Here is a 24,817-nt window from a genome sequence, read left to right as displayed (position 1 = left end):
GAAAAACAAAGCTGCAAACCAAATCAGTGTATTTTGAAAATTAAAAAAGTTGTTGGTATTTGACCCATTTTACGTATTAATCATGCCAACAGTAGTTTGATTCCAACAATAATAGTTGATACAGCATAACATTTTTTTATTTTTTTTAAATTGATCAGCTTGGTTTTAACCTGCAGATTAATCTAGATTAATTCTGGTTTTAGTTTATTTCTTTACGCATTTAATATGAGGAATAATAGTTATACCGTTAGTAACTGACGGTGTATGGTATATACACCCTCAGTAATTTCATACCATACGAGAGCGAATTGGTATTCAATTACTGAGGGTGTATATCCCATACACCGTCAGTTACTTATGGTGTAACGATTATATCTCAACCGACTACTCGATTACTCGGGTAGTATGGAAATTACTCAGGGTGTATGGAAATTACTCCATGGGCACGTGACCGCTCTAAGCCAATCGGATAAGGTCATTTTTGTAGGAGGAGAGATATTGCCTTATACAAGCCCTATATTTGATGTATCTCAAAGTGCTTGATGATAATTATTGAAGTAAAGCCACTACTACCAAGTTTTGCATCTAATTCAATCATCTAATTTACACATATTGCAGATTAAGTTTGTTGCACAAAAGTGTATAAAAAACTTTTTTAAATTGTATCTATTGATTTCTGAAGTTAAATAACAGATATTGAAAGTCAAACCAAACATCCTCTATATGAGCCAGATTCCGAAAAACTGGGAAAAATATCATTGCAGATTAGCCTGTGTTCACACAGGCTAGTTAAAAACAACACTTAATACAATTTTTGTTTAAACAAGACTTCCTAATTAAAACCGAAAATTCCATAAAAGCGTGTCGTTCCTGATTAGCCTGTGCAGGCTGTACAGGCTTATCTCGAATAACACTTTACCCACATGCATTAAGCCTAGTTTTTCATGAATACTACTCATATAGTCTTACCTAACACATACTTCACCAAGGTGACACTATTGTTGTCAGGTTGATAATGAATGACTGCCTGGACAGTGGCACCCAGTTCCCCTTCATCAAGTGGGCCAGAGAGAACGGTTATGCAGTGATCGTGGCCAACCCTAACCTGAACGTCGACGAATCCAGCAAACCAGTGCCTATTAAGGTAAAATTTACTGGTAATTATAACCCAGCAATGATGAGGTATATAGGAGTCAGTGTTGGTGTGTCCCTCTGGATGTCTATCGCTTGAGGAGGAAACTACCTCCACATTTCTAAAGCAATTAAATTTAAATTTGAAATATGCCGTGAAGTGATGGGCAAGCCTCTTTTTCATCTTCAGTGATCTTCACATGCCTGAGTTAATTGTCCTTGAATATAGATGGAAAAGTGGTTTGTCAGTATAAGGCCACAAGAATTCGATCTGTTGTATGATGGAACTTTGCACCTGAACCTGAACGTTTGAACAAGCAAGCACAATTAATATGTTTATCTGTAATGCTTACTAATGCATAATAAATATTTTATGATAACATAATAGTGACAGTGGGCAATGTATTAATCAGGCAAGTTATTGATTATTTTCAACTCTTTAAAGCTACCTGTACATGACACTTGGCAATATGTAAATATGGCTATTTATTTTAATTATTGCTTGTTGTGGCTTTTCATAAGCTACATGCCTTTGCTTAGTAAATATCCATCAAGCTGTTTCATCCAGAAAGTGGTTCTTATGGTACATGTGGCCATCTAAGCTTCAGACTTGCCTGTGCATCATAGCTCTATGGTTAGGAGCTACCTGTTCCTCTATAACGTGATACAACGTTACTGGTCTGGAGCTACACTGGCTGCATATGGCACAAGATCAATTTTTGCATGATGTGTATCCATTTGCTTTTGAAGAATGTTGGTTATTTCAGGGTCATTCAACACCGGAAGAGCATGTGGAGTCCATGTGGGTGGAGCTTGTACACAAGGCCAAGGCCAAGCACATTGCAATCGTGGCCCATAGTTACGGGGGCGTGTCCACTGTAGAACTGGTAAGTGGGATAAATATTTAATACTAGAAATAATTAACTGTTCCAACAAAAACAGCATAAGATTTTTTACATTATTTTTATGTCCCTACTTTAGAGCAAGATAGAACAACATAAGATTTTTTACATTATTTTTATGTCCCTCATTTAGAGCAGGGTAGGCATATATATATTTGCCCTTCTCTGTCTTCCTGTTTTTTTATGCCCCTGGATCGAATGATCGGGCATATTGTTTTTGGCCTGTCTGTCTGTCAATCTGTCCCAAACCTTTAACCTTGGTTAAAGTTTTGTGATAACTTTTGCAAGATTGAAGATAGCAATTTGGTATTTGGCATGCATGTGTATCTCATGAACCCGCACATTTTGAGTGTTGAAAGGTCAAGGTCAAGGACATCATGGTCAAAAGTAAAAAAATACAATCCAAGGGAAGTAAAAAGCTTTAAAAGGGAGATATTTTCTAAACCTGTGAAATGATATATTGAAATATTATTTAAAAGTGGGGCAATAGGGGGCATTGTGTTTCTGACAAACATATCTCTTGTTTTTTGTATAGATATTTGTAATTTGAAAGGCAAAAAGTATAATACATGTTTCTAGCGTGATGAACCTTCAGTTTCATTTAAACCAGCATCTGAATTTATGCACTTCTGTACATAGGTGCATTTGATTTTAGCATATCAAGTGTTTTGAGACAACAGTTGAAATATTCTGACATATTTCTATTTTATAATAAAAAATCACTAAGGATTTAACAATATGTGTGACTAGATGTATGCATTTGTTAGGTCCAGATTAGCAGTATGTGAATTAATGTAGTTTGAATATATACACCAAAAGTACACATTGAAACTGGTAATTGGTTAAAGAATACTAAGTTCAAACTATTTGTATACAAAACATATAAAACAAAAATGTAAGAATTACAATTTTCCCAAGACTTTTTCTCCTTTAAACTGGTTTAAACCCCCAGTTCTTTGCATTGGCCGCTCCTAGGGAGTTGTGAGTGTTGTTTACTACATCTTTTGTGCCTACTTGTTTAGTTTAAACCTATTTTTTAGCTTTATGACATTGAAAGCCTTGGGCTTGTAAAGACACTCTCAAGTTTGTTTAGGACAGGACCAGTACTCTGTGTGTCTTTGGAAAGATCTTGAGAATGCTCCCTAATTGGGGATCAAACCTGCCATCTCCTGTTTGGTAGGCACACACCATATACATGTTCACTGAAACCTGGCAGGCTCATTGTGTGGCTATTGGTTCCTTGACATAAATAAAGGACTATGTTGTGAAATAAGGCTTTTCATCTGCTGGTGTTAAATTTGTGTATATAGCCTATTAGCACTCTACAAAGGCTATAACCTCTGTACCAAGGCTATTGCCTCTTTACTAATGCTATTTCCTCTTTACCAAGGCTATCTCCTCTTTACTAAGACTATTACCTCTTTACCAAGACTATTTCCTCTTTACCAAAGCTATTGCCTCTTTACCAAGACTATTGCCTCTTTACCAAGACTATTTCCTCTTTACCAAGACTATTGCCTCTTTACCAAGACTATTGCCTCTTTACCAAGACTATTAACTCTTTACCAAGGCTATTGCCTCTTTACCAAGACTATTGCCTCTTTACCAAGACTATTTACTCTTTACCAAGGCTATTGCCTCTTTACCAAGACTATTGCCTCTTTACCAAGACTATTAACTCTTTACCAAGGCTATTGCCTCTTTACCAAGACTATTAACTCTTTACCAAGGCTATTGCCTCTTTACCAAGACTATTGCCTCTTTACCAAGACTATTAACTCTTTACCAAGACTATTGCCTCTTTACCAAGACTATTGCCTCTTTACCAAGACTATTAACTCTTTACCAAGGCTATTGCCTCTTTACCAAGGCTATTGCCTCTTTACCAAGACTATTAACTCTTTACCAAGGCTATTGCCTCTTTACCAAGACTATTGCCTCTTTACCAAGACTATTAACTCTTACCAAGACTATTGCCTCTTTACCAAGACTATTGCCTCTTTACCAAGACTATTAACTCTTTACCAAGGCTATTGCCTCTTTACCAAGGCTATTTCCTTTTGACAAAGGCAGTTTACTTAAAGTGAGCCTTGAAATAGATCAATCCTATGTTCTAGGCAAAGAAGAGGCTGAGGGAATTTGAAGAGCGTGTTTTTGCAATTGCACTGACAGATTCTGTCCACAGTCTTAGGGAGCAGAAGCCCCATGAAGACTTGGAAAAATTCTACAAGAAGGTTGGTAGGAACAAGGATTTCAATAGGTTTTGAAGTCTGATGTCAAATGACACAGTGCCTGAAAATTTCTGGTGGTCATTCTATTCTTTTTTCTGCATATCTATCAAATCCTTTGTAGCTTGGTGTAAATTTGAAAACAAGGCAAAATAACACCAACAACTACTTGTGGTTTCCGTCTTGGAAATATTCTTAGCAAAATTATGCTCGGCAGATGAGTTTCTTGACTTAAACGTTAGGTAATTATAATTAAATTATTGAATAAAAAATCAGGATTCTGGTTCAACAAAGATCCTTGATAAAACCGGTAAATGGTAGTTCAGATGGTATAAAATAGCAGGTAAAGTCATGTACAAATTGTAAGTTATCAGATGGTATTAAATTTAAGTCAAGGTACATACCATGAAATAGTAAGTCCAGTAGTGGGATAGTGTTTGCTTGTATTTTAGATATTGTGAATATATTAGGTCAAAGGACTGTAAAATGTTGGATCAAGTGACTTTGGATTCTGGCTTTGAGAAAATGGGGCTTACTGCATGTGTGCAAAGTGTTGTCTCCAATTAGCATGTGTATCTTCACCGTCTAATCAGGGACAACACTTGCCGCTTTTATAGAATTTTAAGAGTAAAGTATGTCTCTTCTAAAAGAAAATTGAGTTTATGCAGAAAGTGTCATCACTGATTACATGTGCAGACTGCTAATCCTGTTTTCCCATAGTAAGGATCAATTAAAAACTGTCAACTGAAAGTCTACATGAAATCAGTGGAACTGTTTATTAATAGCAGACCCAATAATTGTTATCCTGGCTCAAAATAATTTCGGAAAAACACACACATTAAAGCCAAGAGGTAAACCAAATCTGACAACATTTATAAAACACTTTGTTGGGAATTTGGCGCGCCGTCGTATGACGCCGCCGTTGGCGCGCCGTAGTGTGACGCCGCCGAATAATGTCATATACATGCACATCATATTGTTATTGTTGTTTCAGTTAATATATTGTTATTATTGAGAAAGGACGACATTAAAACGTAAAACACAACGCTATTCTTACTTACGGTATTCACTTCAAGTAGACACACTTATAAATCATTGGTTGATCAACCAGATACGGCTGTAGTGTGTGATATAAAAAGATTTTAATAGGTCAGCTAGGTTTGTAACTGCAAATCAATGACGTTTTTGAGAAACATGCACATTTGTGACATGTTGTTTAATACTGCATCAATGTTTTCAGTGTGTGATTAACTGGGCGTCAGCATTTGATCCCTTGGATGCCCCGCTGCTGACAGACAATGACAAGGTGCCAACAGTGTCAGCAGGTAAAACATGTTAGATTGATTTTATTCAGCTGAATCATTATTCACTATTTTTAAGTCCTGCTTAAAAGGTTGTTGCGTATTGTTTCTTTTACAGCCCTGTCAACCTAAAAGGGATGCAAAAGCACAATATGTTGTTTATCTCATATCTATTGATCCTGTTTTGGATATTCAATATTTGTTGAAATCCCAGTGAAGCCCCAGACCAGCCTACTCGCGCCGTCTTTTCAAGAACTACTTTGCAGGCTGGTCTGGAACTAGGCCGGTCAAATATTGCACGAGAGCAATTTTCACATGGCCTGGTTTGTATGTACATAATTAACTAACTTAAGCCCTTATCAACACAACAATTAAAGTGTTCACTATTTTTATGTCCCTCAGTCTATACTGGGGGACTTATTGTTTTTGCCCTGTCTATTTGTTGGTTTGTTTGTTGTTTTTTTTGCATCAAACTTTAACATTCGTCATAACTTTTGCAATATTAAAGATAGCAACTTGATATTTGGCATGCATGTGTATCTCATGGAGCTTCACATTTTGAGTGGTGAAAGGTGAAGGTCATCCTTCAAGGTCAAAGGTCAAATATATCGGGGGGACATAGTGTTTCACAAAAACATCTTCTTATAGAAGCTTTGGCTTAGTCATACACATATTAGAAAGTATTGGGGGTTATACTGGAATCATCATGGGCATCTGTCCAGCTGTACAAACTGTACCACCACAAACTTTTCAGGAGGCATTCTCATACACTTTACATTTAAAGTTGACAATTTATAACATTTTGCTACTAATATGTACATGCAATGTCGGGGAGTAGGATATATTGGGTTTAAAATGGTATTTAGTTTTACTTAAATGTTAAATATAATATATAACATATGGTCATAATCCGTATGAGAAGGATGTATTTACTTTTTAAACCGGTTATGATCATTAACACATAAATGATACATTTACATATATAGGGAATAATAGGTTAGTGTTGATAAAAGATCAGGTTTATCATGCGAGGCTTAGAAAACAAAAAGCACGAGCCTTGGCGAGTGCTTTTTCGTTTTCGTGCCGAGCATGATAAACCTGATCTATAATCAACACTAATCTATTATTCTATTTATCCCACTTTTTATTTTGTTAACCTTTTTGTTTGAACAAAATTAGTTTGACTTGATAATGTTGCTGGATTTATGACGTTATTTCGTCGAAATATTGACGTCATTTCCTGCCGTTGATTATAAATGATATTTAATCAACAGGGCTTTAATGAACCGAATTCGCTGTAAAAGTGGGATAAATATATATATGGGGAGCATATAGTTTCCAGTTTGTCCTTACTTCCGTCACCTTTTTTATGCTCCCTTTCGAAGAAAAGGAGGTATATAGTTTTCGCACTGTCCTTCTGTCTGTAAGTCTGTCTGTCAGTCTGTCACACTTTTCGTGTCCGCTCTCTAATTCAAATAGTTTTCATCCGATCTTTACGAAACTTGGTCAGAAGTTGTATCAAGACAATATCTAGGTCAAGTTTGAATATGGGTCATGCCGGGTCGAAAACTAGGTCACAGGGTCGAAAAAACAAATCCAAGGGAAGTAACAAGCTTTAAATGGACATAATTATCTGACCTGCCAAATTATATATTTTTGTTAAATAAATCAAAGCGGCGCAGTAGGCGGCATTGTGTTTCTGACAAACACATCGTGGTAAAAGGTCAAGGTCATCCTTCAAGGTCTAAGGTAAAAAATACAAATTCAAGGGAAGTAATAAGTTTTAAAGGGAGATAATTATTCAATATTGAACATAGCAACTTGATATTTGGCATGCATGTGTATCTCATGGAGCTGCACATTTTGAGTGGTGAGTCTACAGTCATGGTAGTTGCTTTTAATTATTTGCTACTAAAAATAGAGATTTGTTAGCGACAATTATTTTAAAGGGAAGTAATTTATATAATTATAAATCTCAGATTATATATTTCCTTACCAAGAATTTAAGTTCTTTCCACAGTTACTGTACATATTTTTTATTTTGATTATTTATAACTCAAATGATTGATTTGTCAAAGGTTTTTTTTTAATGATATAATTATCATTTCTTTCCTGTACTAATTTGTGAATGGTAGAGTTGATAACTAACCTGTGGACTTATGTCCATAGATACATGATGAACTCTGGCAATGATCTCTTTGATAAACCACAGGCCTTGGTTGTCAGTGATGTCTGACTTGGTAATTTTTGACTGTCTACAGTATACAGACCCCCTCCCCCCTGGTATGATTGGACAAAATCCAAGGGAAGTAATAAGCTTTAAAGGGAGATGATTTCTATACCTGCTAAATGATAAATATAAATTTTATTTCAAAGCAGCGCAGTAGGGGGCATTGTGTTTCTGACGAACACATTTCTTGTTTGTTACAGTTTCTCATAGCGCCTTCAACATTTTACCGATCTCTTACATATTTGGCATGTATGTACCTTGCATGAAACTCTACCTTTTCATGAAGTTTGAGGTCCATGGGGTCAAGGTCACTGAGGCTAATAATATATTTTTTCCTTCACACTTTTCTTACAGTTTCTCATACTTTTGTTACAGTTTCTCATAGCGCCTTCAATATTTCACCGATCTCTTACATATTTGGCATGTAGGTACCTTGCATAAAACTCTACCTTTTGATGAAGTTTGAGGTCACTGGGTTCAAGTTCACTGAGGCTAATAATAGTTTTTTAGCTCCACTGGCCAAAGGCTTATGTCATGATCCTGTGTGCGTGAGTGCGTCCATGCATTAACTTTTTCTTTAAACATCTTCTCCTAAATTACTGGTCCAATTCTGATGAAATTTCTCAGGAATGTTCATGTGATATACCTCTTTCAAACTTTTTCAAATGATGCCCCTGGGGTCAAATTTGATCTGCCCCGGGAGGTCAAAAAATAAAAAATTTGCTTATATAAGGCCTATTTTGTGCAAACTTTAAAAATCTTCTTGTCCATAACCATTGGGCCTAGGGCTACCAAATTTAGTATGTAATGACATCTTATAGTCCTCTACCAAGTTTGTTCAAATTATGCCCCTGGGGTTAAATTTGACCCTGCCCCAGGGGGTCAACAAATTGAAAATTTGCGTATATAAGGCCTATTTTGTGCAAACTTTAAAAATCTTCTTGTCCATAACCATTGGGCGTAGGGCTACCAAATTTAGTATGTAGTGACATCTTATAGTCTTCTACAAAGTTTGTTCAAATTATGCCCCTGGGGTCAAATTTGACCCTGCCCTGGGGGGTTAAAAAATTGACAATTTGCTTATATAAGGCCTATTTTGTGCAAACTTTTAAAATCTTCTTGTCCATAACGATTGGGCCTAGGGCTACCAAATTTGCTATGTAGTGACATCTTATAGTCCTCTACCAAGTTTGTTCAAATATGCCCCTGGGGTCAAATTTGACCCTGCCCCGGGGGGTTAAAAAATTGAAAATTTGCTTATATAAGGCCTATTTTGTGCAAACTTTAAAAATCTTCTTGTCCATAACCATTGGGCCTAGGGCTACCAAATTTGGTATGTAGTGACTTCTTATAGTCCTCTACCAAGTTTGTTCAAATTATGCCCCTGGGGTCAAATTTGACCCTGCCCCGGGGGGTCAAAAAATTGAACATTTGCTTATATAAGGCCTATTTTGTGAAAACATTAAAAATCTAATTGTCCATAACCATTGGGCCAAGGGCTACCAAATTTGGTATGTAGTGACATCTTATAGTCCTCTACCAAGTTTTTTCAAATTATGCCCCTGGGGTTAAATTTGACCCTGCCCCAGGGGGTCAACAAATTGAAAATTTGCGTATATAAGGCCTATTTTGTGCAAACTTTAAAAATCTTCTTGTCCATAACCATTGGGCGTAGGGCTACCAAATTTAGTATGTAGTGACATCTTATAGTCTTCTACAAAGTTTATTCAAATTATGCCCCTGGGGTCAAATTTGACCCTGCCCTGGGGGGTTAAAAAACTGACAATTTGCTTATATAAGGCCTATTTTGTGCAAACTTTTAAAATCTTCTTGTCCATAACGATTGGGCCTAGGGCTACCAAATTTGCTATGTAGTGACATCTTATAGTCCTCTACCAAGTTTGTTCAAATATGCCCCTGGGGTCAAATTTGACCCTGCCCCGGGGGGTTAAAAAATTGAAAATTTGCTTATATAAGGCCTATTTTGTGCAAACTTTAAAAATCTTCTTGTCCATAACCATTGGGCCTAGGGCTACCAAATTTGGTATGTAGTGACTTCTTATAGTCCTCTACCAAGTTTGTTCAAATTATGCCCCTGGGGTCAAATTTGACCCTGCCCCGGGGGGTCAAAAAATTGAACATTTGCTTATATAAGGCCTATTTTGTGAAAACATTAAAAATCTAATTGTCCATAACCATTGGGCCAAGGGCTACCAAATTTGGTATGTAGTGACATCTTATAGTCCTCTACCAAGTTTGTTCAAATTATGCCCCTGGGGTCAAATTTGACCCTGCCTTCGGGGTAAAAAAATGAAACATTTGCTTATAAAAGGCCTATTTCGTGAAAACTTTAAAATCTTGACGTCCATAACCATTGGGCCTAGGGCTACCAAATTTGGTATGTAGTGACATCTAATAGTCCTCTACCAAGTTTGTTCAAATTTTGCCCTTGGGGTCAAATTTGACCCTGCCCTGGGGGTCAAAAAATCGAAAATATGCTTATATAAGGCCTATTTTGTGCAAACTTAAAAAATCTTCTTGTCCATAACTGTATGGCATAGGGCTACCAAATTTGGTATGTAATGACATCTTATAGTCCTCTACCAAGTTTGTTCAAATTAAGCCATTGGGATCAAATTTGACCGTTCCCCACGGGGTCACAAAATTGAACATATGCTTATATTGGGCCCATTTTGTGCAAACTATAAAAATCTTCTTGTCCATAACCATTGGGCCTGTTTCTACCAAATTTGGTAGGTAGGGACATATAATAGTTCTCTACTTAGTTTGTTCAAATTATGCCCCTGGGAACAAATTTGACCTTGCCCCAGGGGTCACAAAAATGAACATATGCTTAAATAAGGCCTATTGTGTGCAAACTTTAAAAATCTTCTTGTTCTTAATTATAGAGCCGAGGGCTACTAAAGTTGGTATGTAGTGATGTCTAATAGTCCTCTACCAAATTTGTTCAAATTATTCCCCTGGGCTCAAATTTGACCCGGCCCCGGGGGTCACAAAACTGAACATTTGACGTTTACCAGTAGAGATTACTGCGGCCGTTTGGCTGTGACCAACAACATCAACATCTTGTAAACATGAGATAAAACCCTGTCACTTAGTGCCATTTTAGGTCAGATGGTGACTGCTTACAAAGGCATTGAAGTAAGAACATGTGTTATGAATGTTTTTCTTACAAACTGAAAAAAGTCGGGTTTTATTTAAATATGTCGAAAGTGACCATATATCCGGATGAAAATATTTTGGATGACATGTTAATTTCATGTCTTTTTTGTAGTGTTTAAACCAGTTTAATAATATATTATTGATTTTAAAAACACAACTTTCATGAACATAATTATTTCAAGAAAAGTCAATATATGATACTGCACGGTTAACTCAAACTTTGTATCCAAGAGAAGGTGTTGAAATTAATGAAGTGCAATGTTCTTAACTATCGTAGATGCTGCTTTTTAATAACTAATGATTCATTGTTCCATTTGTGAATCGTGACACATGAATTGTGGATATGATTGTCAATTGCTCAACAATCCATATATATTTCTGACCATTTTATAATTTTCTTAATATAAGTTATGAATTGATCTTAGAAGTCAAATGTATTACTTAATTAAATACATTTATAAATATAAAGAAATAATCTTTAGATTATCATAATATTCTCAGGCCTTTTGGTCTTAGGGATGTGTGGGTTGATGAGCAATTTCTCCTTTTATCACAATTATTTCTACCCTACCTGATCATTTCCTTCATATTCCATTTTAATTTAATTGACGTCTGCAACCTCTTTCAAATTAGGAAAGTCCATAATGTGTCGTTTGGTAAAGGGTTAAGGCATTTTGATTCCTATGGTTCTTGTGAATCTGTTTCAAATCAAATGCGTAGATTTGATCTTCAGCATCTAAAAATATGTGAAATAGAGAAAGAATGACAATATCTTTTGGAGAGATAAATGTACCTACGTTATAAGCAAAGGACCTGTGCAACAATTCCCAGGCTTTTAAGTCTGTTTAGTTAACACGGTAGTAACTTTTTCCATATATAAAGATGCTCACCCTTCCAACTTTAAACCCCCAGTGGGACGAGTGATAGAAAGAGAAAGTCACATGCTTGAGTACATTTCAACCCATGCGCATTGCACGTTTTTTCCCCAAAGAAAAAACAGTGCAGCGATACAGGGGCATCATGGCCCTCTTGTTTTCTTCACACTTTTCTTACAGTTTCTCATACTTTTGTTACAGTTTCTCATAGCGCCTTCAATATTTCACCGATCTCTTTCATATTTGGCATGTAGGTACCTTACATGGACCTCTACCATTTCATGAGGTTTGAGGTCACTGCGGTCAAGGTCACAGAGGATAATATTATATTTTTTACATCACTTTTTTCATACACTTTCTCACAGCTCCTTCAATATTTTACCAAATTGTTACATATTTGGCATGTAGGTACCTTGCATGAACCTCTACCTTTTGATGAGATTTGAGGTCACTGCGGTTAAGGTCACCGAGGCTAATAATATATTTTTTCTGTCACTTTTTTATAACACTTTCTCACAGCGCCTTGAATTATTTAGCGATCTCTTACATACTTGGCAAGTAGGTAACTTGCATGGATTTCTACCTTTTGATGCGGTTTGATGTCACTGCGGTCAATGTCATGGTCATCGAGGCTGATAATAGATTTTTTTCTGTCACACTTTTCTTACAGTTTCTCAAAGCGCCTTCAATATTTCACCGATCTCTTACATATTTGGCATGTAGGTACCTTGCATAGTCCTCAACCTTTTGATGACATTTGAGGTAACTGCGGTCAATGTCAAGGTCACCGAGGCTGATAATAGATTTTTACCGTCACAATTTTCATACAGTTTTTCACAGCGCCTTCAATATTTTACCGATTTCTTACATGTTTGGCGTGTAGGTACCTTGCATGAACATCTACTAATAATAGAGTTTTTCCGTCACACTTTTCTTACAGTTTTTCATAGCGCCTTCAATATTTCAATGATCACTTACATATTTGGCTTTTAGGTACCTTGCATGGACCTCTACCTTTTGATGAGGTTTTTAGTTACTGGGGTCAAGGCCTAGGTCACCGAGGCTAATAAAAGATATTCTCAAGGTCACACTTTTTCCTACACAATTAATCCATTTATGGACAAAGCATGATTGGGGAGCATCTATCAGTTTTACTGATATCCTTGTTTTTAAACAGTACTGGTATATTCAGTGCTTTGTCAATAAATATACCTTTAATTTGTGTTGGAAAGATTTTTTATTCAGATGATGAAAACAAATAATATATTATGTGTGGTTTGAAAAAACTTCTCTTGAAACTCAAATGTAATGGTTTTTTATCACAGGGACAGACAAACATGAGTACACCAGCTTTAGCAGCATGAAATCAATCTTCAAGTTCTTTAATAAGCGCTATGAAGAAACCTTACATCCAGAAAAGTCGGGGGCAACACAATCTACTGAGCCATCTGGGACTTTGAAAAAATTGAATTTGGGGGAGGGAGATGGACAATTGGAAGAGCAGAATTTTGACTCAACCAATCAGGCGCCAAGAGACAAAAGTGGTTCAGCCAATAGCGATGCAGATAAGAATGGAAACAGTCATGAAGGCACAAAAGTGGATGTTGACGGCCACAATAGCGATTTAAATGTGCAAACTGATCCACAAGAAACAGTTGAAAGAAAAGAATCTCCAAAAAGTGAATTATAAAGACACACATGTAAAATGTGTTTCACTTTGAGCTGATCTGACTGGCCCAAGCAGGTTGAAGAGCATGTATCAGTTACATGTTTAAATACTATAAACATGTTGTGAGCTAATTTTATAACATATCTTCGATATTGTGTGACGATTCGTGTACATATATGTAAACTATTGAATGTTCTCTGTAATGACAGATTTTCTTAAAGTATCCAAGGTTTCAAAAAATGAATTACCAGTTTGAAATCGTTGTTATTTCCTTATAACAGAAACGCATAAAATATACGAAGCTATCACATTTCCTCTTAATTATGTCTGCTTTTATTGCGATGTGCAGATGTGCAATGGGGTATTATATATTATATATGCATATACATTTTACTATATATGAATGAAGTTAAAGTCTTTTTTTGTAAATAAAAATGTTACATAAACAACAATCAGCTTTTTTGTTATTTTATTCCAAACTGTGTATTTTGAATACAACATGCTCATGTGAGTTTTTCTGTTATTACCTTTAGTTCATTTTGCATCATCAACATTTAGATTGTCGTAATTCCTTATGTCACATTAATTGCCCAATCCTAATGAGACTTGGTCAGAATATATGTCCCAATGAAATCTCTGACACATTTATCATAATGGCATCAATAAGGGCCACATACAAAGTCACTCATTCGAGAACACTGGAAAAAGTAAAATGTGTTGCCCAGTTTAAATAGTAGGTTACTTGGTCAAACTGAAGACGGTGCTTGTGAGCAATTTAGACAACTCTTAAATCTCTACAGTAAAATGTTTAATGAAGGAGTAGTACTTTTAATTCCAGTTTGAACATTTAAGGCTTAAGGCCTTAAACACTCAATGATTGGAAAACGTCAAACGTTTGTGCAATATTAAAAAAGGAGACGTTTCTATTCCCTCGAATTATCGCCCAATTTCACTTCTGAATACCATGGAAAAAGTACTAGAACGGATTATTTTTAAACATGTATTTAACTTTTTTCGTGATACTAATTTTTTCACAAGATTTCAATCCGGATTTATGCCTGGTGACTCGACTGTCAACCAGCTCACATACCTTTACAACACGTTTTGTTAAGCTCTAGATGACGGATTGGAAGTAAGGGTGGCTTTTTCGATATAAGCAAAGCATTTGATAAAGTCTGGCATAGTGGCCTTTGAATGAAACTGAAACTCGCCGATAGCAACGACAAACTTTTGAACTGGTTTTCTAACTATCAGTATCAAAGGCATCAAAGGATAGTGGTTCCAGGGGCCTTATCTTCCTTAGCCGAAATCAAAGCTTGAGTTCCACAGGGCTTCATTCTTGGTCCCCTATTATTTATTGTATATATTAATGACATACAAGCTCATATATGTATTTAAAGACGACACTAGTTTATTCGTGGTTGTTGACAGTCCAAATTCTGCAGTCGCCGTTTTAGAACCCGATATAGACAAAATTGCCAAATTGACCGATATATGGTTGGTAAAATTCAATCCATTGAAGTCAGAATAACTTGTTATATCGCGTAAAAGGGAGAAACCCTATCATCATCCTGTCCATATGTACGATACTCCGATTCCCGCAGTGAATTGTCACACACATTTAGGCGTTATTCTTTTTAAATTATGGCATCAACATGTGGAGTGTATTAAATTAAAGGCCTGGTCACGAGTCAACCTTTTAAAAAAGCTTCGTTTTCACCTTGACCGAAGATCACTTGAAATAACTTTCTTCACGTGTATTCGACATATTCTAGAATATGCAGATAGTGTATAGGATAATTGAACGATGTATGAAAATAATGAGTTAGATACAATTCAAACTGAAGCTGCCCGCATTGTTTCCGGCTACCCGACTTGTGTCCTTAAGATTACTTTCTAACGAAATTGGCTGGGAAACTATTGGCACAAGAAGGTCCAAACACAAACTCATTCTTTTCCTTAAAAATGGTCAAAGGTCTTAGTTCAGAAATTTTGTCCTCACTGTCCCCACAATCAGTTGGCGGGCGATCTGCAACATCATTACGTAATTCATCCCACTTAGATGGTGCTCGGACAAGGACTTCTCTGTTCCAACATTCCTTCTTGCCCTCAATAATTGCTGCTTAGAATTCACTTCAGGACGAAGCAAAGCTTGTTGATAACATATCTGATTTTAAAAAGGCCCTGGATCTTAACAAACCTCGTAGTAATCTCGTGTTCTGTTCTATTATGGTAAGCGACGACAGCAAGTGCTGCACACACGTCCAAGAACTAACTGTAGTTCTCACAATAAACACTTATTTGATAGAAATCTGGTTCCATCGCCACTGTGTCAATGCGAAAAAAAAGACACTCCTCACTTTTTACTGGTCTGTCCATTATATGCAGCTATAAGAATAACTTTTATAAGAACTATAGAACAATACACGGATATATCACTCCGCACATTACTGTATGGAGATGATAATCTTTCCATCAGAGATAATTTTGCAGTATTTAATGCAGTCCAGTAGTTGCATCGATGGCTCAGGAAGGTTCACAGTGGTATAACTATCGGTTCTCTGTGTTTGCTCATCTGTTTTTACAAACAATTTCTTGGATTATAATTTTACCAGCAATATATTTTTTCTTAAGTGCATTGTTTCAACATTTTTTAACAACTTTGATTCCAACCATACTCACACACTTGTTTAGACTCGAATGATTATTCAAATGTTTTGTGCTTAAAATGCAAATACCGCCACTATGTTTTAAATACATGTATACTACTGAGGAAAGAAACCCTACTAGCCTAGCTATCGTTCCAATCCTATAAACTAAAGATGCGTTTATTCATGTTGTAAAACACCTTGTTGAATAAATATGTTTAAACCAAACACTCAATAAAGCTCAATTGGTTATTGTTGGCTCTGGTAACTTAAATGTACCCCGAGTCTCTAAGGTATACTTAAATGTACCACGGGTACGGAAAATATACTGAAACGTACCCGGGAATTCTACCACTAAATTGGTTGTCGTCAGCTAATTTTTCCAAATTAATTCTGTTTATATTCATGTCAATATTCTGTAAAATGACCTCAATATTATCGAAACTCCTACTCAAAAAAGCATGTTGAGACAGACTTTGTTCAAAGATATTTTTTTTAGTATTCCGTTGCTTGTTTTACATCGGATTTGGGGCGGGAATTAAACTCGGGTATAGTCTAAATTTGCCGGGTATGAGTATTAGCTCCGTACCCGGGGTACATTTAAGTATTCTTAATAGTACACAGGGTACATTTAATCAATACCTGAGCCGACAATGACCGATCCAGCCTTAATAAATCCCCTGACCAGACTGGGATTGCTTATTGTCGAGATGTTTGCAGTTGCTTGAAGGGTTTCAGATTTGTTTCACTTTAGTGTACTCTAGCAACTTAAAGTTTGTAGTCAGGCCAATATACACTTTGACCCCCCCCCCCCCAAAAAAAAATTGCCACAAAAAAGTATTTTCACTGATCGTGGTAGGGTAGCACGTACTTGATAACATATCAAAAGTTAACCGAAATGGGACTGCTGGAAAATTGTTTTGTTTTTCTAGATGGCCGCCAAAACCTATTAATGAGCATAATTATGTAAATTTCCACTCAAATTTGATGTTTTTGTTCTATATCCAGTTTTCGGGGACCAAACACTTTAAGATCATCATACATAATGTAAGTTTATTATGAAAAAAATAAATCCAACATGGTCTCCTAAACTAGCCACCGTCACAATGAGAAGGATCACAAGTCCATAACTTTTTACTCACAGGTGATAAGTTTTATGTAACACGTCATAGTTTTAGAGACAAATAACGCCTTGAATGAATTGTTGAAATCATTAAGCAGTTGATTCATCCTAAAATCCAATTGATGTCATTAGCTGTTCACTATCACCTGATACAGAATCTGTATCCTCGCCGATTAAGGTTGTGTGGCTAATGGACCGGATCATTCCACTGTTGCTTTAACAATATCAACGTCTGCATCCCCTGGGGTCACAAGGACTTAACATCCCCTATACTGATCAGAGCAATCATGACTGCTTTGTTTTTGTCACGAGAAAAAAAAGTCCTCATTTTTGCATGATCAATCTGCTCTTTGTTGAATCTCGTACTCGGGTTCACCTGTTTGTTCTCATCTCTGGTATGTGATATCTTTGATATAAGGACCGCCTTCGTAACCATCGAATACCGCTGTTGCCTGTCCGTGGAATCTGCATTATACTCGGCTATTGCGTTGTGTGTGTCGCCCATTTTGCATGGTAAACGATGAAGCAAAGAGCCACCATCAAGCACATAACAATCTGATTCAGGAATAGAGTTAATCCCAGCCTCACTTGATACGTTTACAGCTTGATCTCTCATTGACTGAATGATCTGAGGCTTGTCTGCTTTACGAAGTATGTTCATAGAGGGCAGGTGGATATGGACGTAGTTCATACGACAATATGTCTTCAAGGGAAAGATCTCCAGACTTTGACACTACCAGGAAATGCTGAAACATGAAGAGCAGGATAAATAGCACGGTCTTTAGCTATCTTAACAGCTGTTCCCATGATTTTGGTGTCTGTCTTTTCTCTTAGACTTATAAAACAAAGGTTGACTTTCCTATGATATCTCTTATGATCTTGTTCCCAACCTCCTGAAATGCACGAACATTCACATCTTATCCAACCACTAACCAATTGACAATGTTTTTCGAAGAGGATCAGCTGTGCAGGGTGAGCAGATTGTAATCTTTTCCTGCATTTTCTCGAGATCAGAAGCATCTATTTTGATGCACACCTCAGTTGAGTCTTTGTGTTGTGTTGACTTGTAGAATAGGCCAGTTCTGTGAAATCCTGCATTGCACGGTTGTACTCGGATGTTACAGGTGCAGAAAGGGTCCAACATGTTTGCATTACTTCGTTGTACCCACTGCCGCGACTGAGACAACCTGTGTTCTTAAGAGACCTCATCAATGTTTGCTCAATGGCAAGATAACTGCTTAGCCGAGCACAGCACTGATTGCTCCTACCAACAGCGTGAAAACCATTAACGAACTTTCGATAAATTTCTGGGTGCGTTTCATATAGGGTGCTCATTGGCTGAAGATAGTTGTATCAGATCACAGGAAATTGAAGTTCCCAGCTGCAGCAAAGACCGAAAAACAATTTAATACTGCCTGTAAATGCATCATCCAACAACCAGTACAACCCGCCTTGATCAACATCCTTGCCTTGCTAACTATAAGGTGATAATTCAGCAATAATTGGCTTGTCCTTGTGGTTTGGTCAAGTTCATGTTTCTTCTTCTATATAGCTGTCTCGAGTTTGATCTTAATGTCAGAACATAAAGCATCTGCGTCGCCTCGCTCCTAAGAATGGAAGAGTACAACTCCTCTGCCTGATCAGGCAGTATCTGAATCTCGGTATCTTCCTGATATGAGCTGGATTTGTAGGCACTTGTCAACACGAAAATGACCCCACAAAGCCTCTGGAATGCTTTCCCTGTCATAATATGCACAATAGCATTTTTCCTATAGACAGTATCAGTTGTTTTTTTAGACCGGTTCCTTCAATGATGAATCCTATGGCCCCCAGCAAGTTCATAATTGTGTGAATACAACCCAACATCAAAACAATACTTTCCATGTAACTACTTTGTGGCACATCAATGATGATTTCGGCAGCCTTCAAGGGTTTGTCAAACGTTAATATGGCGGGAAGGTTGTGCTTCATGGCAAGATTACAAACAGAGTCTAATGTTGACATAATGCACGACTTATTCTAAGAATATAAATTATTATAGGCAAGATGACTGACGACTGCTTAGGGTGCTGGCTTTCCTTAGTTAAAATATGCATCATTCCCTGCCAATTTGGTGTTGCCTGGTGAAGCTGAAGAAGACTTCTCACAAACTATCGACCTTCTTGTTATAATCCAGGAATCGCGCCAGGTCCTCGAAAACTACATCAGTACAAGCATGTCTTGCTAACTGGTTCTCCAAGATTTTGTCTTATTTCTAGTGTTCAGCTCTGTGGCCTGTTTTGCGCAATCAGAAAATTCGTCAGTGAAATGGGAGGGGGGGTTATAGATGTATTGACACCCATTCCATGAAAAGTAATTTGCCGTCAATGGTGATAGTTTTGTGATCAATACTATCTGCGACAGGGAGAACATCCCCGACAAATCTATATCACTGGCCATTATATCAGTTTTCACAAAATCCGCCTCATTCGACAATTAGGTACCTTCGGACGATGTAGATGATTGATTTGAACGGCAAGTCACACTTGTAGTGGTGCATTGGCAGCTTGTGAACGAACTGTTCGAATAATAGCATGTTCAACTGCCGCAACCTAGCGCCTTGTGTCTTTTCCATAGAAAAACCAAAACATCTGAACGGGAATCACAGGCCTCAAAAACAAATTGGTCAGTACGTACCCAGCCAAAATGACCTGTGTCCGATTTAACCTTACAACCACAGAGTATGCAGTCTTTATGACTTTCAAAACCTCCACTTGATTGCCTTGTGGCTCTCCTTTGCAGCATTACTATTAATGTTTTTATCTTTTGTGTACTGCTGACGACATTTTTATGTACTTTAGTGCCAGCCTCAGTTACAAGATAATACTTCCGCTTCACACTAGCTTCATTTATTTCCTTCATTCCCTTCCACTGAATAGCACTTCATATTCTTTAAACCTCAATGTCCTCCTTGCATATTGAACACAAATCTTGCCTGGATGTGTTTGCACTCATAATTTAACCATTTATGACAAACAGAGATAATACTAACTTGTTTAATGCTCTGATTTAAAATGCTGCAATTAACACAGAAAGGGCTTAATATAATTACATTGTTGTCGCAACCCTAAAAATCAAACAAGCATGAGGCAGTGTTTAGCACACGCATGTCTGATATGTTTATATAATGGTGGTCTGTTTTTATATTTTGTTGTTTATGACGTTTGAGTTTCAATAACGGAAAACAAGATTATACTAGGAGTAAATATTTAAAACAAAACATGAATCTATTTATTATTAAATTGCAATAAAACAATAACACGTTTGAGTCAATAGTTATGCACTTGCAGTCATTGTATAAGCGGTCATTTGGGCGCCATGTTGGATTTCTCTGTTACGTAATATACTAACATTTTTTATTATCTTAATGTGTTATTTGCCCCCAAAATCCTATGTTTACACACCAAAATAATGAGTAAATAATAAAAAAAATTGAGTGGCATTTTTTAATATAATGACCCGACTAATAACACTGATAGTACGTAAGCGTATATTGGGCTACCTGATAATATGAAAATAGTATGAGTAGCTCTATGTCGTATTTTTCGTGATAACATGTATATAGTTATTACGGTATATGGTGTGCCGACATATTGACTTATTTCTATAAAAAAATTAACATGTATTAACACGTCAAGTAATTCACGTAATAGCGTGATATACGATAAAGACTTGCTGAGATGTTTTGTCGAAATCATGACTTAACTTTTGATGACAAAACTGCAGATCTTGTATCACCTCTACCAAATTTGTTCAAATTATTCCCCTGGGCTCAAATTTGGCCCGGCCCCGGGGGTCACAAAACATTTGACGTTTACCAGTAGAGATTACTGCGGCCGTTTGGCTGTGACCAACAACATCAACATCTTGTAAACATGAGATAAAACCCTGTCACTTAGTGCCATTTTAGGTCAGATGGTGACTGCTTACAAAGGCATTGAAGTAAGAACATGTGTTATGAATGTTTTTCTTACAAACTGAAAAAAGTCGGGTTTTATTTAAATATGTCGAAAGTGACCATATATCCGGATGAAAATATTTTGGAAGACATGTTAATTTCATGTCTTTTTTGTAGTGTTTAAACCAGTTTAATAATATATTATTGATTTTAAAAACACAACTTTCATGAACATAATTATTTCAAGAAAAGTCAATATATGATACTGCACGGTAAACTCAAACTTTGTATCCAAGAAAAGGTGTTGAAATTAATGAAGTGCAATGTTCTTAACTATCGTAGATGCTGCTTTTTAATAACTAATGATTCATTGTTCCATTTGTGAATCGTGACTCATGAATTGTGGATATGATTGTCAATTGCTCAACAATCCATATATATTTCTGACCATTTTATAATTTTCTTAATATAAGTTATGAATTGATCTTAGAAGTCAAATGTATTACTTAATTAAATACATTTATAAATAAAGAAATAATCTTTAGATTATCATAATATTCTCAGGCCTTTTGGTCTTAGGGATGTGTGGGTTGATGAGCAATTTCTCCTTTTATCACAATTATTTCTACCCTACCTGATCATTTCCTTCATATTCCATTTTAATTTAATTGACGTCTGCAACCTCTTTCAAATTGGGAAAGTCCATAATGTGTCGTTTGGTAAAGGGTTAAGGCATTTTGATTCCTATGGTTCTTGTGAATCTGTTTCAAATCAAATGCGTAGATTTGATCTTCAGCATCTAAAAATATGTGAAATAGAGAAAGAATGACAATATCTTTTGGAGAGATAAATGTACCTACGTTATAAGCAAAGGACCTGTGCAACAATTCCCGGGGTTTTAAGTCTGTTTAGTTAACACGGTAGTAACTTTTTCCATATATAAAAATGCTCACCCTTCCAACTTTAAACCCCCAGTGGGACGAGTGATAGAAAGAGAAAGTCACATGCTTGAGTACATTTCAACCCATGCGCATTGCACGTTTTTTCCCCAAAGAAAAAACAGTGCAGCGATACAGGGCCATCATGGCCCTCTTGTTTCCTTCACACTTTTCTTACAGTTTCTCATACTTTTGTTACAGTTTCTCATAGCGCCTTCAATATTTCACCGATCTCTTTCATATTTGGCATGTAGGTACCTTGCATGGACCTCTACCATTTCATGAGGTTTGAGGTCACTGCGGTCAAGGTCACAGGGGATAATATTATACTTTTTTCATACACTTTCTCACAGCTCCTTCAATATTTTACCAAATTGTTACATATTTGGCATGTAGGTACCTTGCATGAACCTCTACCTTTTGATGAGATTTGAGGTCACTGCGGTTAAGGTCACCGAGGCTAATAATAGATTTTTTCCGTCACTTTTTTATTACACTTTCTCACAGCGCCTTGAGTTATTTAGCGATCTCTTACATACTTGGCATGTAGGTAACTTGCATGGATTTCTACCTTTTGATGCGGTTTGATGTCACTGCGGTCAATGTCATGGTCACCGAGGCTGATAATAGATTTTTTTCTGTCACACTTTTCTTACAGTTTCTCAAAGCGCCTTCAATATTTCACCGATCTCTTACATATTTGGCATGTAGGTACCTTGCATGGTCCTCAACCTTTTGATGAAATTTGAGGTAACTGCGGTCAATGTCAAGGTCACCGAGGCTGATAATAGATTTTTACCGTCACAATTTTCATACAGTTTTTCACAGCGCCTTCAATATTTTACCGATTTCTTACATGTTTGGCGTGTAGGTACCTTGCATGAACATCTACTAATAATAGAGTTTTTCCGTCACACTTTTCTTACAGTTTTTCATAGCGCCTTCAATATTTCAACGATCACTTACATATTTGGCTTTTAGGTACCTTGCATGGACCTCTACCTTTTGATGAGGTTTGAGGTCACTGTGGTCAAGGTCTAGGTCATCGAGGCTAATAAAAGATATTTTCAAGGTCACACTTTTTTCTACACAATTAATCCATTTATGGACAAAGCATGATTGGGGAGCATCTATCAGTTTTACTGATATCCTTGTTTTTAAACAGTACTGGTATATTCAGTGCTTTGTCAATAAATATACCTTTAATTTGTGTTGGAAAGATTTTTTATTCAGATGATGAAAACAAATAATATATTATGTGTGGTTTGAAAAAACTTCTCTTGAAACTCAAATGTAATGGTTTTTTATCACAGGGACAGACAAACATGAGTACACCAGCTTTAGCAGCATGAAATCAATCTTCAAGTTCTTTAATAAGCGCTATGAAGAAACCTTACATCCAGAAAAGTCGGGGGCAACACAATCTACTGAGCCATCTGGGACTTTGAAAAAATTGAATTTGGGGGAGGGAGATGGACAATTGGAAGAGCAGAATTTTGACTCAACCAATCAGGCGCCAAGAGACAAAAGTGGTTCAGCCAATAGCGATGCAGATAAGAATGGAAACAGTCATGAAGGCACAAAAGTGGATGTTGACGGCCACAATAGCGATTTAAATGTGCAAACTGATCCACAAGAAACAGTTGAAAGAAAAGAATCTCCAAAAAGTGAATTATAAAGACACACATGTAAAATGTGTTTCACTTTGAGCTGATCTGACTGGCCCAAGCAGGTTGAAGAGCATGTATCAGTTACATGTTTAAATACTATAAACATGTTGTGAGCTAATTTTATAACATATCTTCGATATTGTGTGACGATTCGTGTACATATATGTAAACTATTGAATGTTCTCTGTAATGACAGATTTTCTTAAAGTATCCAAGGTTTCAAAAAATGAATTACCAGTTTGAAATCGTTGTTATTTCCTTATAACAGAAACGCATAAAATATACGAAGCTATCACATTTCCTCTTAATTATGTCTGCTTTTATTGCGATGTGCAGATGTGCAATGGGGTATTATATATTATATATTATATATGCATATACATTTTACTATATTTGAATGAAGTTAAAGTCTTTTTTTGTAAATAAAAATGTTACATAAACAACAATCAGCTTTTTTGTTATTTTATTCCAAACTGTGTATTTTGAATACAACATGCTCATGTGAGTTTTTGTGTTATTACCTTTAGTTCATTTTGCATCATCAACATTTAGATTGTCGTAATTCCTTATGTCACATTAATTGCCCAATCCTAATGAGACTTGGTCAGAATATATGTCCCAATGAAATCTCTGACACATTTATCATAATTGCATCAATAAGGGCCACATACAAAGTCACTCATTCGAGAACACTGGAAAAATTAAAATGTTTTGCCCAGTTTAAATAGTAAGTTACTAGGTCAAACTGAAGACGGTGCTTGTGAGCAATTTAGACAACTCTTAAATCTCTACAGTAAAATGTTTAATGAAGGTGTAGTACTTTCAATTCCAGTTTGAACATTTAAGGCTTAAGGCCTTAAACACTCAATGATTGGAAAACGTCAAACGTTTGTGCAATATTAAAAAAGGAGACGTTTCTATTCCCTCGAATTATCGCCCAATTTCACTTCTGAAAACCATGGAAAAAGTACCAGAACGGATT

The 24,817-nt window shown here is 36.4% G+C and overlaps 1 protein-coding gene across 5 annotated transcripts in view; it reads left to right on the top strand.

Moving 5' to 3' along the window:
• LOC127877522 (cotranscriptional regulator FAM172A homolog) overlaps positions 1-24,220 on the top strand; it is a 37,691-nt gene extending 13,471 nt beyond the window's left edge. For 4 of the 5 annotated variants that reach the window (XM_052423458.1, XM_052423461.1, XM_052423462.1 and 1 more), the window contains 5 exons: positions 1,009-1,144; positions 1,899-2,018; positions 4,151-4,267; positions 5,502-5,586; positions 13,176-13,971. In XM_052423458.1, coding sequence (XP_052279418.1) covers positions 1,009-1,144; positions 1,899-2,018; positions 4,151-4,267; positions 5,502-5,586; positions 13,176-13,540 — 823 coding nt within the window. In that variant the 3' untranslated portion in view covers positions 13,541-13,971. Of the gene's footprint in view, positions 1-1,008; positions 1,145-1,898; positions 2,019-4,150; positions 4,268-5,501; positions 5,587-13,175; positions 13,972-23,478 lie in introns of those variants that run through there. The other variant, XM_052423459.1, reaches the window with a different exon arrangement.
• The last annotated feature ends 597 nt before the right edge of the window (positions 24,221-24,817 follow it).

Source organism: Dreissena polymorpha, chromosome 4 (assembly GCF_020536995.1).
Source record: "Dreissena polymorpha isolate Duluth1 chromosome 4, UMN_Dpol_1.0, whole genome shotgun sequence".
NCBI classification, from domain to species: Eukaryota; Metazoa; Mollusca; class Bivalvia; order Myida; family Dreissenidae; genus Dreissena; species Dreissena polymorpha.
The sequence above is the reverse complement of the archived record's forward strand: the minus strand, read 5'-3'. Positions and strand labels throughout refer to the sequence as shown.